This window comes from Megascapheus bottae, chromosome 10, assembly GCF_031878675.1.
Source record: "Megascapheus bottae isolate mThoBot1 chromosome 10, mThoBot2.hap1, whole genome shotgun sequence".
Lineage (NCBI taxonomy): Eukaryota > Metazoa > Chordata > Mammalia > Rodentia > Geomyidae > Megascapheus > Megascapheus bottae.
This window is the reverse complement of record NC_143518.1, coordinates 51,115,106-51,129,165: the sequence shown is the minus strand read 5'-3', so window position 1 is coordinate 51,129,165 and position 14,060 is coordinate 51,115,106. Positions and strand designations below refer to the sequence as shown.

At 42.8% G+C, this 14,060-nt stretch overlaps 1 protein-coding gene across 2 annotated transcripts in view; it reads right to left on the bottom strand.

Moving 5' to 3' along the window:
- The window catches only part of LOC150058436 (voltage-gated delayed rectifier potassium channel KCNH1), a 301,331-nt gene extending 287,784 nt beyond the window's left edge, over positions 1–13,547 (bottom strand). For both annotated transcript variants that reach the window (XM_090341256.1, XM_090341257.1), the window contains exon 1: positions 13,469–13,547. In XM_090341256.1, coding sequence (XP_090197382.1) covers positions 13,469–13,547 — 79 coding nt within the window. The remainder of the gene's footprint in view (positions 1–13,468) is intronic.
- Positions 13,548–14,060: the final 513 nt, after the last annotated feature.

The following is a 14,060-nucleotide window of genomic DNA, read 5'->3' as shown; positions in this document are numbered from 1 at the left end:
GAGTTCAAGCCCTAGCACCAAATATGCAAATATATTCATATGTATATATTGTTATATATATAACCAAAATTATGTGTACAAAGACCAGAGAAGACCAAGGAGGCATAGTTCGATTTACTTGAACTAAGTAAAACCAGACCAGAAACAAATTAATTTTCTGGGAAAAAACAAAAACATCAGAGCGCTGGGAATTTGGCCTAGAGGTAGAGTGCCAGCCTTGAGCAAAAAGGCCCTGAGTTCAAGCCCCAGTACCCATCTGAAAAAAAAAACTCAGATTAAGATTTTATGATATTTGAGGAGAATGGGGAGAAAGGAATGAGAAATCAAGAAGCTAAATCAGTATGCTACATCTAAATAAAAAAAACTAAAATCTTAATATTGGCAAAAGTCATTTTGTGGCTTTTATTTCTTAGCAATAAAATTCCATTTCTATGACTCCACTAAATTGTCAAGGTCCCAATTTTTGTGTAAAACAAACTAAACTCCCAAGGGATTCAATTATTACTTGCTTTGTCTGTGATTTTAATATCCTACAGAAATGCATTTTTGATTAAGTCAGTAAATCACAATGGAGAGAGAGGTTTCAATTGCAAAAGAAATTTGCTGAGTAGTTATCCCTAGGAACATAGTTTTGAAAGCATGACTGTCATCTTCATTCAGCATCAAATTAAGCATTTTAAAACAAGAAAAATAGATAAACCAGTTTCATACCCAGTACGGAAGGCAATGAAAATATATACCAAAACGGGTTAGGAAGGCTTTTTATTACTGAATGTTATTTTAGGACCCCAGAGCATGACCTAATGGTAGAGTAATTGCCTAGCATGCATGAAGACCTGGGTTTGATTCCTTGGTACCGTATACACAAGAAAAAAGACAGAAGTGGTGCTGTGGCTCAAGTGGTAGAGCTCTAGTCTTGAGAAAGCCCAAGACAGTGCTCAGGCCCTGAGCTGAAGCCCCAGGACTGGCAAAAAAAAATATATCATTTTACTTTAAAAACAAAAGTGAGGGCTGGGAGTTTGGCCTAGTGGTAGAGTGCTTGCCTAGCATGCACGAAGACCCGGGTTTGATTCCTCGGTATCACATACATAGAAAAAAAAGCCGGAAATTGTGCTGAGGCTCAAGAGGTAGGGCTCTAGCCTTGAGAAAAGTCCAAGGACAGTTCAGGCCCTGAGCTCAAGCCCAGGACTCAAGAGCGAGGACTCAATAACTGCATACCCAAAGCTATGGACATGGTAATGGAAATATAAACATAACTATATAGACATAAAAACCTATGACTCTATAGACATAATGTTTTATTTCTTAAATTAATATGTTTCTATGACATACAAACCCTTAGCCTAATTTTGATTAAGTTCTAGATACTAAGTCCCAGTGATTGTAAATAGATTCCCTCCTTGAACACTTGTTTGTTAAACTTGTCATTTAAATTATGATATAAAAATCAACATTAATAAATTCTTTAAAAAAGTGAGCTGGGCACAGTGGCTCACACCTGTTATCCTAGCTACTCAGGAGGCTGAGATCTGAGGATCACAATTCAAAGCCAGCCCAGACACCAAAGTCCATGAGACTCTTATCTCCAGTTAACCACCAGAAAACCAAAAGTGGTACTGTGGCTCAAGTGGAGCGTTAGCCTTGAGCTGAAAAGATCAAGCACCCATGCCCAGAGTTCAAGCCCCATTACCAAAAAAAAATGATAGGTTGAACTAATGTATTTGTTTATGAGATCAGTTACTAAAAAAATGGTTTGATAGCTTTATCAATCAGATATTTTATTCTCACCTTTATAGTAATCATAATTTCCTAATACACATACACACACATATTATAAGTATGTTAAGCCTTAGATCATCATTGAATAATACACACACACACACACACACACACACACACACACACACACACACACACACAGAAAATTGATTCCCCGAAGTCAAAAACACAAGTGACTCAAGCCAGAAGTGATGGCCTGCACTTGTAATACAAGCTATATGGGAGACCATAGCTAAGAGGATCTCAGTTTGAAGCCAGCCCTGGGCAAAAACAGGAAATCCCATCTGAAAAAAATAACTTAAAAAACAGAGTTGGGAGTATAATTAAAGTGGTAAAGCACTGTCTTTCAAGACAAAGCCTTGAGCTCAAACTCCAGTACTGCAAAAAAAAGTAGTTTAAGCACTGTAAAACAATTAATTAATTAATTGTTTAATTATTAAAAGATTTCTTTCTAAAGTCGATTTTATATTTGCTTCCTGTGTTACTTTAAAGTTTTCTAAGAATAGGATATTACATTAGTGCAAACAGGTAAACAATACTTAGAAAAGCTTAGTTTTATAAAACAAATATTTGATCATCTACTCTGTCCCAGGTTTGATAGGAGTATGGGATCATACCTATCCTTCTGAAAGGAAGGCCCATTTTCCTGCTTCATCTACATCTGGTGTAACTCCATACCCCGCTTTCCCCAGGCCCCAGTCACAGAAGACTAAGCCAGGTATGATCCATTGGCTCATCAAAAAGGCCAAGAGGTCTATAGGGTTGAACGGGCATCTTTCACCTGGTACCTGCTGGTGAGCACACAGCAAAAAGCCATCTTGAAAAGGAAATGAGGAGTTGGAACAAGTACACAGATGAGCAACAAATGAGGCCATGTAACAGAGAACTGGACAGACAGACTGGCCAGAGCTGGATAGATGGAGGTAGAGCCTATAGAGGCAGACAATAAACAGGGACAGATGGTGACAAACAGTCACAACGGACTGAGGCAGTGACAAAAATAGATGGCTCCCAGTGGCAGAAAGATAGCAACATGGACAGACAAAAGGCAGAAAAGCAATCAACACAGTTGGTAACAGACAGAGAGACAGGAAGACAGATGGAGAAAGGAGAAAAGAGAATGGGGGAAGAAAAGGACATAGCATGGAGAGAGAAGACAGGCCAACAAGCACAAAAGCAGAATCCAGAGGCTACAACAGCAAAACCTGAACAGCAAGATGTAGGATGAGTGAGAGACTAAGAGCACAACACCTTTAGCAACAGTGCATGAGAAGTTGAGGAGAGAAAGGAAGATCAAGAGCCAGAGAGGTATGTTGGAGGCTCAGAAAACAATATTCCAGAACAAGATGTTCTAACATGTTGGGATGGAGAAAGTATCAGAACCAAGGTCTCTCTGACTTTCCCACAACCATCACTCAGCCACTCACCTATCCCCAGTCTCTCAATCCTTCATGAACCTCTTCCTCTTCCACTTTCCTTGTTTATCTAACAACTGAACCTGCCAAAGAGGAACACAACTGCCTTGAAATCTGCTTACTGAAACATCAATAGCCAAGGAAGATTAATCTAATATTACAATGAAACTGACAAAGATCAAACATTGCACTGAAAGCCAAGAGAACTGTTCTAAGGCTCTGTTCCCTAAGTATACGCATTTTCCCCAAGATTCTTTTTTTAACCCTCTGACTCAAAGTCACTATAAGAAAGAGGACACACACACACACACATACACACACACCTTCCATCCATACACATACCTGGAGCAAAGCATTTATCTCACAAATGAAGAAATTAGTGGCATGTAATTGCCTAGAGGACTTAATATATTATGTCCAAGATTCTTGATTCACTAGATCTAAGGTAAGGCCTGAGAATTTGTATTTCTAACACATTTTTAGAGATTCCACTAACAGAAATTAACCTATGTCAGTTTACTTAATCCCTTTGCATCAGAATGCCTACACATGTAAAATGGACATTTTGATGGTACCCATAGAACAGAATCATTGTGGAAATTAGAGGAGACATATTAAACCTTCTGCACATTGCCTGGCACACAGGTAAGAAAGGCTATGGGATTGGCCCACGGTCTAGATTATAATCAGTCACTGTAATTGATGATTTGAATAGTTGATTTCTAATGTTTTTGATTAACTTCCTATTTAACCCTGTTCATCCTTGACTTCTGGGATTATGCAACCAAAAAAAGGACAGAAAAGGGAACATGAAAGTATGTAGGTGACCAACTCTTTGATTTGAAACACAGGGAGAGAACACAGGTCTGTTTACAAATACCTAACTGCCTATTGACTCACCATGTTCACGCCTAGGTGAACTCAGAGCCTTATATTTTCTAGGCAAGTGCTCTACCACTGAGCCATGTCTTGAGCCCTTTTTCTCACTAGTTATTTTTGAGCTAGGGTCTTGCTACCTGATCAAATATGCACCAGGACACAGTCCTCCTAATTTCTGCCTCCCACCCTAATTGAGTTGATATCCTCACACTACCACATCCAGCGTCTTCCATTTGTATAGAGTTTCACAGAATTTTCTGCCTTGCCTGGAACTACAGTTCTGTAGGTCTCAGCCTTCCATGTAGCGATGGTGATCAGCACACACCACTTCAGTAATCCACTGTTTGAGAAGTCAGTGGATCTCATATATATCCCCAGGCTGGCCTCAAATGTGACCCTCCCAATCTAACCCTCCCAAATAGCTGTGATTATAGGTATGAACCACCAGCACCTGGCTAGGCTGAAAAGCTACTTTTTCCAGAGAATGAGTAACTAGCCTTAATGATCAATCTTAAGAAGAAAATATGATCCATTCTAATGAATAAGTTGAGGAATGTTTGATTAATAAAGGAACTATTTACAAAAAAAGGAACTATTTAAAAAGACCTGCAAGAGATTCAGTAATAATGTGCTGGTCCATTGACTCCCATTAGAAATAGAGGCCTGGCTTACAGCATTTGCCAAATCCTCACAGCTAGGCAGCTTTCAAGGTACCAAAGTGAAGTCCCCAAACCAGGAATAGAAAACAATCATATCTTCAGAAGCAGAGCTGTTGCTCAAGTGGTAGAGACTTAGCCTTGAGTAAATAAGCTCGGGAAGAGTACCTATGCCCGAGTTCAAGCCAGAACCAGCACAAAAATAGAGCAAAATAAATAAATAATAGAAAACAATCATGTCTTGAGAGGCAGTACTAGCCTGCATGGCATGCCCCAGCATGCCACTGAAGAAAATCTTGAGGCCTAAATCTAGAAATGGCTAGAAGCTTGAAGCCTCCTTACCCTAGCCAATCCCAAGAAGATGTAACCTTCAGTCAGAGAGAACAGTTAGGTTACAGTGACCTCACAGGGTGGGAACTAGGAGAATGAGTATCACCACCTCTCTCTCCCCTCCTATCTCATGTGATATGTCCCCCAGCCAGAGGCCAAAAAGCAATGGCGTCTGGAGATGCCATCTGTACAGGCCTGCCTCCCAGGACAGGGAACAGATTGCAAAAGACCAGATAGTGGCCCTAACAACTCAGACAGAAGATATGCAAATCATTAATTAGCTCACATAGATGTGCTAAGTACATCCTTCTGACAGATGGCAGCATACAGCTTCAATCAATTCAGGCCTACTAATGCTACAAGCAATCAAAAGTAGAAGGGAGGCCAGGCACTGGTGGCTCACATTTGTCATCCTAGCTGCTCAGGAGGCTGAGAAAGGACTGCCATTCAAAGCCAGCCCACGCAAGAAAGCCTTGGAGACTCTTATCTCCAATTAACCACCAAAAAGCCAGAAGTGGAGTTGTGGCTAAGGTAGTAAAGTACTATAAGTACTATTCTAGAACAAAAGTACAGGGAGAGCATTGAGGTCCTAAATTCAAGCTCTGGAACTAGCACAAAACAAAACAAAAAGAGAGAGAGAGAGAGAGAGAGAAACTTAACAGAAACAAATAGATGCTTACCACTCAACTCCATTTCTTTACCATGGTTGTAAAGTCTAGTCTAAGATACATTTTCCATACTCACTCTTGGTATAAGGCAGAGTAAAGCAGGAGTTACGCTTAGGAAAGTTTGCTGACATGGTATCAGCTTTCCAAAGCTGACTGCAGCACTTTGAGAATACCAGTGGAGGAGGCCTACTTCATCTCTGCAAGAAGGAGAAAATTAGGCCATTTCTCTTCTTTATCCAAGGATCAGAGCTGGACACAGTAGTGCATACCTGAAATCCCATTACCAGGGAGACAGAAGTAAGAGGATCATAAGTTCAACTCCAGTCTGGACTTCATAACAAGACTCTGTTTCACAAAACAAAAATTAAAAAAAAAATAGAAAGCACCTGTTAAAGGGCTTTCAAAAGAGCCTCTAAAGAGCTGCGAGAAATGATGATTTACAGACTTGATAATTATATTAATAATGATAGGATTGGCTCAGATAATTTCTGAACATCAATTTTATGTAGTAAAGGACTAATCAAAAGAGTTGTCATTTAATTCACATAATGAAAATTGTAGTGTAAGCAATCTGACTATTGGTATAACTCTGTAATAGCCAATCAGAAGAACTTTCAGTAACTTGTCTTTAATATAAATGCTTGATGGTTACGTTGCAGACCACTGATCCGAGAGAAATACTGAAGTTGGCCAGACTGATCTATTCAGCAACATTGCACTCATGTAAAAAACAAGCAGAGCATCAAACAAATTCAAGAACATAGAAAAAGTTAAAAATGCATAACAATGCTTGAGAAACCCAAGATAGCCTGCTAAAGATGACAGAGCAATGAAATATGCCAGAGGAACGTAGTTTATTTTAAAGGAAACATAAACCCTATCAAAACAAAGCTTCACACATTCTATAATCTTTTTTAGCCACTTACAGAATTTGGTCATCCCACACCCACCTTGACAAAAGAAAAAAAATACATGGCTATAAAATCTAAGAATAATCTTGCGTGAGGTGTGTTCACAAGGGGAAAATATGTTGTAACTGTTGAGTCAGTATAACATCTCTTAAATCTTTGGAGAGATTTATAATGCATATTGGACTTTATCATGGATTCTTTCATGAAGCCCAACATCATAAAAAAAAAAGTTTTCCTGATTTTGGAATTCCCAGAGACAATATCAGATTCACAGAAAATCAGCCATGCCTTGAAATGATAAGTAAGCTTTTGCTTTTTGTGTTCATTTCCCTTTAATTTTTGACTTTTTTCCTATATTTTTAATCTTTCCTTCAGTCATTTTCTGAAAGACAAATTTCTCTCACTGAAAGACAAATCCTGTACTTCATAGTTCATTTGTCTTTCCAGCTTCAATTCTTACATAATTTTTTGTCCCCAGAGTTTACTGCACGACAAGTAAAGAAAATAAATTTCCTAAACACACACAGACCAAAAAAAAAAAGGAAGAAAGAAAGAAAAAGAAACACCAGCCTCTCGTGTGCCCTTTGCACATAATCCTTAGGGTACGAGTGTTTCACGTCACTCCTGATCACGTGTGAGGAAGCTCAAACAGTGAGAATGTTTAAACCTCAGTAGATCTAGCTCCCCAAAGGACAACAGCAAGTTTTGTTTCCATTTCATTTAGGTCATGTTCTCACTCATTACACAACCCTCAACAACCTCATCTCATTACTTTCTAGATTGTGTGAACAAGTCACAATTAAAGAAACAAGGAGAGCTTAGCACTTGTGGCTGATGCCTATAATCCTAGCTACTCAGGAGGCTGAGCTCTGTGGATGTTGGTTCGAAGCCAGTCCAAGTAGGAAAGTTCATGAGAGTTTTATCTTCAATTAAGCACCAAAAAGGCAGAAGTGAAACTGGGGCTCAATTGGTAGAGTGCCATCCTTGAATGAAAAAGCTGAAGGATATCATCCAGACCCTGAGTTCAAGCCAAAAAGAAAAAAAGGGGGGGAGGGGAATGAGAAAAGGGAGGAGGCCATGGGGGAGGAGAGGGCTACATAGCTGTTAGCTAGAGTCTATCTCTGGGGGAAAAAAAGCTGGGGATAGATTTCTGTGAGATGAAACTGCAACAACAAAGGAGGAAGAGAGAGAAGAAGGGTATAGAAGAAAGGAAGGGGGCAAAGAAAAAAGAAATCAGTTCATAATTGTAGTTGTTGCTTACAACCAAATATTCACTAGGAAGAACTGAGTGGCCCGTTCCTGAAGCTAGTCAGACTCACCAGATAATCACTGAAAGAGATGCTTTGCAGGATGAGGATTCAGACACTCAAAGAAGAATGGTACAGAAGGTCTCCCCAATCTAAGACTCTGATTCTATTTATTGACCTTACCAGTTACAGGTGTAGCCACTTAGAGGAGCAAAACCAAGACAAATGATATCCTGAATGCATAAGGCAAAGATCCATCTTATGAAAAGGCTTCTTTTAAGTAAATAATGTAGCTTTGAAGTGTTTATTTTTCAAGCCATTGACTAACCAAAGAATAAAGGAAGACTTGGGCAGCTTCAAGTAACCACTGCCAAATAGGAAGAGCACCAGTAAATAATCTGGTGATTAAAAGAGATCTGATATCAATAGTGGATAAATGTGTATTTGGTTATTTGAAATTGGATAGGGAAGGGGGGAAAACAAGATGAGGGGTGGGGTGGGGGGGAGGGAAATGGGGACCAAGACATGAGAAAGGGTATCAATGTACGTGAATGCACCTTCTATCTGGTGAATATAATGTAACCCTTCTATTAATTACAATAAAAAACATGAAAAAAGAGATCTGATATCAGAAAGAATAAAGCCAATGATTCCACTGACTTACAGTATATCCAAATACATGTATTCTTTTGAGAGAATTTATTAAAATAGGTGGATTCCATTTAAAGTAATGCAGATTAGAAGCTTTATTGTCTTAGTTAAAGCAAAAGTTTTTATGCTTTTGATCCCCTAGCTAGCACCAGTCACTAGATTCAGGTTTTGAACAATCTGAGAGAGACAATTGAAGGTTACCTTAGATCTTACTACTAGAGAAAAAAAAAACCTATTAAACTGGAAATAATCCAAATTACCATCCAGTCCCCTTCCAGAGACCACATCCCACGTATTTTAACCAGCTTTCTATTTTATAAACATTGCCATGGCTCAACACATCTATGAGGCAATACAACTTTACCCACAGCTTCCATCCTGTTTGCTCACTAATTATATCAACAACCTGAACCAACTTAACACTATACAAAAACACAGCTGACTTAGCAATCTGTAAATTATACATGTACATAATTCTGTACCAAAATGTGCCTCATTTCACTCCTGTTAATGTGCATGGATTCTTACTGGCACCTACAATTGCTTGATATACTAACACATATGTTCTGCCTAGAAGGAGACCGTTTCAAGTAATACTTTTGTAGCTTCCTGGCACCCAGGTCTGCCAGCCTTCCTAGCACAGATCTGCTACTTATTTCAGTGAACATTCTGACAATGAGTGCCTGCAACCCTTCAAAAACTATCCTGGAACACCACTTTCCAACATGAACATAAAGAGAAATTGGGCTCACTTTGCTTATCTGACAACCAAGCCAAGAAGATTTGAAGTGATCACTGATACAATCATAAGCAAATTAAATGAGGATTCTTTATTCCTCCTGACTACTGATAACAATCCAAATATCAAATAATGATACTTCTCCCCTTCAGATCGTCCGCAAATATATCAAAGGAAGTTAAAATAGATTTCAGCACCCACTGCACCAGTAAACATCTGAAAAATGTTTTTAAAATATATTGATAGGCCAAATAGGTACCTTGAGTCAAGTTTCACCAGAATATAATTTATTAAGAGTAAAGTGAAGGGTTTTTTGTTTTGTTTTGTTTTCTATTATACCAGGTCCAATCAGTATGTCCACTCAAGGCTGAGTGTCATAGCTCATACTTACAACTCCAGCTACTAAGAAGGCAGAGATAGAAGGGTCATGATCTGAAGCTACACTGGGAGGGAAAAAAATTATTGAGATTTCAAACAATAAACTGAACTTGATAATTCACAGATATAATCAAAGCTATGCAGGAGACATAAAGAAGAAGATGGCAGTTGAAGGCCAGCCCCAGGCAAAAGTATGAGAGCCTATCTGAAAAAAAAAAATAGACTGTCTTCTGTCACAGTGGTAAAGCAAGTTGCTTAGCAGGCAGAAGGCCCTGCGTTCAAAACCTTGGAATTACCACACACACACACACACACACACACACACACACACACACACTCAATCAATAGTAAATTTCTGTTAAATGAACATGCTAGAAATAACTCCTTTCTGTTCCCTAATCTGCCTTTAACTTTTTCTAATTCTGTCCCTTAATAAACAAGGAAATTTCCTAACCTTAGGATTCTTAGTTCCTTAAGCACTTGAGACACTCCACCTCTACAAACTACCACAGAGCACCGGTGATAGCCGGTGAGAAGTGACTTGAATGTGTGGTGCCCTTATCATGCCCCGCAAACTCCTAAATCACTGCCAAATGTGAAAAGCCTGTACTTCCTGAAAACAGAATTTGGCCTCTCCTCTGCCCTGTACTTCTGTTTGGATGTGGTAGCATGGCTGTTAGCCAAAATGGATGTTGTTCTTGTTGTTGTAACATTTTCTTTAATCTCCACTGGGAAATTGTGCTTCTTGAGGGAACGAGTGGCAAGACAAGAGATGTTACTGCATCCCTTGTGGTATACAGAGCAGCCAAAGAGCTGAGGGCCTTGGCAGTTCTGCCCTTACATATATGGGGATCTGTTTATCTATACAGCATGGGGAAGGGGAAACAGACTAGATTGGATCTAAAGTTCATTTCATTCTATGTTTCTATAGTGTTCAGACACCAATTTACCTCAAACAAGACGAGCTCTGATCCATCAGCATATTATGCATATAACTTGGAGAATAATTTCAAGAACCAAAACAATGGTGCATCCAAGAAGGATGCATGAGGGTTGGAGACAGAGTTCAATGGTAGAGCACTTGCCTCGAAAGTGGGAAAGCCATCACTGGCACTGCAAAAACAAATGGGGAGTTAAAAGAGTAGTAGTAGAAGAAGAAGAGGAGGAGGAAGAAAAGGTAGACAAAGATAAAGAAGAGGAAGATGAAAAGGACAGGGATGAAGAGGAAAAATAAGGAAACAAAGAAGAGGAGGAAGAAACAAGAGGAGGAGGAGGAGGAAGAGGAGAAGGAAACCGTGATTAATAATAAGAGTATGATACCATCTAAAGGGTGCCAGTATCAGGCACTAAGTGGCTTGAGCTTCACAGGACTCAGTTTTCAGGTCTGTGAAAGAGCAATAACACCACATGGGACCCCTGGGATAAAATAGCTAATATAAAGGATTACAGAGTGTTGCTATTTAAAGGTAAACTGCTGTTTATGTCCAAAAATAGTCTAGTGGATTTTAGAAGAAGACAATCAATATTTTTTAAATAGACTTTTTCCATCACAGTAAAAACACAATGCATGAAGATACTGTGTTATTTCTTTTTTAGAGTTCACATCTTTTGTCAATTCTTATGGACTGAATATTGTGAAGAGGATCACTAAAAACTGTAAACCCCACATTTTGAGGTCAGCACTTTCTCCCTTGAAATAATAGAGGAATTTTAGAGATCATCTGACTCACTCAAATGCTCTGTTTATGTTGCTCATGCTGGTCAGTTAAGTCAAGATCAAGCTTTGGAGGGAGGCAGGTGTTGAGATGGTAAGGGCAGTGTTTAACAAAAAAAGATTCACAACCAGGTGTTCTATTGACATTGTACTTGTGCTTATGTGGAGCAAGCAGAAACCAAAAATCAGCTACACTACACAGTACTGTGCCTACTGAGTTACAAACCCCAAGGTCTCCACGCAGGCCCAAGAAACTCATGGCTGTAGCTTAAAACTGTCCCTGCTCAAACCTATGAAGTCCCTATTAGATAACAAATTCTCCCGGAGCATCCAGGATCCTGCCTCTCTACCAAAAGATGAAGCTGTCAATAATACCGACATGGACGCTGGTACCCCTGGCAATGCCACCCTCTAATCTGCAAAACTGCTCCCTGTTCCCTGAGGGACCAGTAACAAAAGCAATTACAGTGCAGTCACTCTTAAATAATGATTTTTACTTAAAACCCATGAATACCTTCATGGCAGAAGAGTTTGTTTTGCCTGTTTAGTCATTATCTCTCTCTCTTACACACACACACACACACACACACACACACACACACACACCATGTTCTCCCAGGTAGTTAACTGTGAATTGCTGTAAGAGCCACCTTCGTTTAAATAAGGGAGATATTAGAGAAAGGGTGATTGACCAAAATCACCTTTTCATGCTCTCACACAATAAATATTTCTAAGAAAGCCCTTAGCTAACCTACCTGATTCCTCATCTGTGTCTGTGTGTGTGTGTGTGTGTGTGTGTGTGTAAATGCTTTTTAATTGAAGTGTATCTACTAGTGGCAGAGGTCATTTTCACGGCGGTTCTCTGCACCCCTAACCAAAACTCAACAGAAGCTCATGGATTTCACCTTAATTATCGAAGCCCAGAAACCGTGCGGTGTACACATTCTCCTGAGTTAGCTCCTCTAGTGTCTGGGTGGGAGAATGCCATCTGCCAGTGGAAGGTGCTGGGTCCAGCCACGGGCAAAGGACATCGTGGGCTCCTCTCCTTCATGGGAGCTTTGGATGAACAGGTGTACAGGCCACCTGCCCAAGGCGCGCGCCCTGCCCAGCGTGTGTGCCATCCCTTCCCTCTGCCGTGGTGCCAAAGGCGTTTGCATTCGCTCCGGTGCGTCCCTCTAGGGCTCCCAGCACTCAGTGCTATGGACGCACAGACAAGTGCTGCTGCGGGCGGATGTAGTGGATGGCGGATCGACTGATAGGCTGGGTGAGTTTGGGAATTTACAGTGAGCAAGACTTAAGAGAGGCATGGGACACCGGCGGGAGGGGGCCAGAAGAGCAGAAACATGTCAGGTGTGTACCTGTGACCACTCATACTTAACCCTCTCCGTGCCAGTGCCCTCCACTTCGCACCTAAGCCCAGGAAAATCGCCTGGCCCCGGGAGGGGGGGGGGCAGCCTAAGCCACCCCACATCCCCAAGTCCCCACGCCCCTCCCCACGCCTGCCTCTCACACTCTCCACTTCGGGGGGTGGAAGGTGGAGGCGGACTCATCCTTCCATCCGGGGCGGGAGCCAGGATCCCAAGTTGCGGGGCTCTGCGCCTGGCTGTCCCCGAGGAGGGAGGGCATCTCAGGGAGCCCCGGGATCCTTGGCAGAGCGGTGGTTGGTTGCGATCCCGGGGTGCGCGCTGCGGCCAGACTCCAGACACTTTTCCTAGTACTTTGCTTATCGGCTGTCTTGGAGATGCGCCCGCCCGAGGGACGCGGGTCAGGGGCCTCCGAAGCATCCCTGGACCTGTCCCCTACTGGATCGGGGGCGCACCAGACTCCACCCCGCCCTGCCCACCTCCCCGGCCTCCCGGAGGCAGCCTCCCCCCCCCCACATCCCCCACTCCCGAGACCCTGCTCCACACAGAGCTCCCCGGTATTCTGCAGCGGGCTCCCCGGTATTCTGCAGCGGACTCCGGGGCAGGGGGAGGCGTCTGTCAAAAAGGCACCGATTTCATCATCATCATCATCATCATCATCATCATCATCATCATCATCGTCTTCATCATCGCTTTTCTAAACATCTGGGTAACCGAAATCCAAATGCACCTCTTACCATTGGACCGCCGGACAATATTCTCCAAGAATGTGTTTTGCGGGGCCACCAGTCCCCTTCTGCCCCCGGCCATGGTCATCCTCGCCCGGCAGCTCGGGGTCCGGGGGCGGGGGTCGTCCCAGCTCGGCTCCTCACCGCAGCAGGCAGCGGGGCGCGCGGCGCGCGTGCGTTCCTGGATCCAGACGCCCCATGCGCCCCACGGGGCCGGGCAGGGCAGGGGCGGCGGCTGGCTCCGGCGGCCACCCTCGCGCCCCGTCCGCACCTCCCTTCCTGCGGGCCGCCTGGCCGAGCACTCGCCGCCCGCCCGCGCGGGGCTCGGCTCGCCGCAGCCGCCTCCGGGTGGGCGGAGGGAGCCGCGCGCCCGGGCCCGGGGCGCCCCCTGCCGGACGCGCGTCCCCGGCGGGCTGCGGGAGACCGGGCGGGGTGGGAGGGGGCACCGGGCCTCTGCACCCGGCAGGCGCTGCTGGATCGGGCCTGGGACGGCAGCGGCACCCTCCGGGCGCCGCGGGGAAATGTGCCTGGGTGCGCCTGTGATTGATGACCACCCCACCCCAACCGGATCACTAGAAGTCTTAGGGGAGCCCCATGTCAC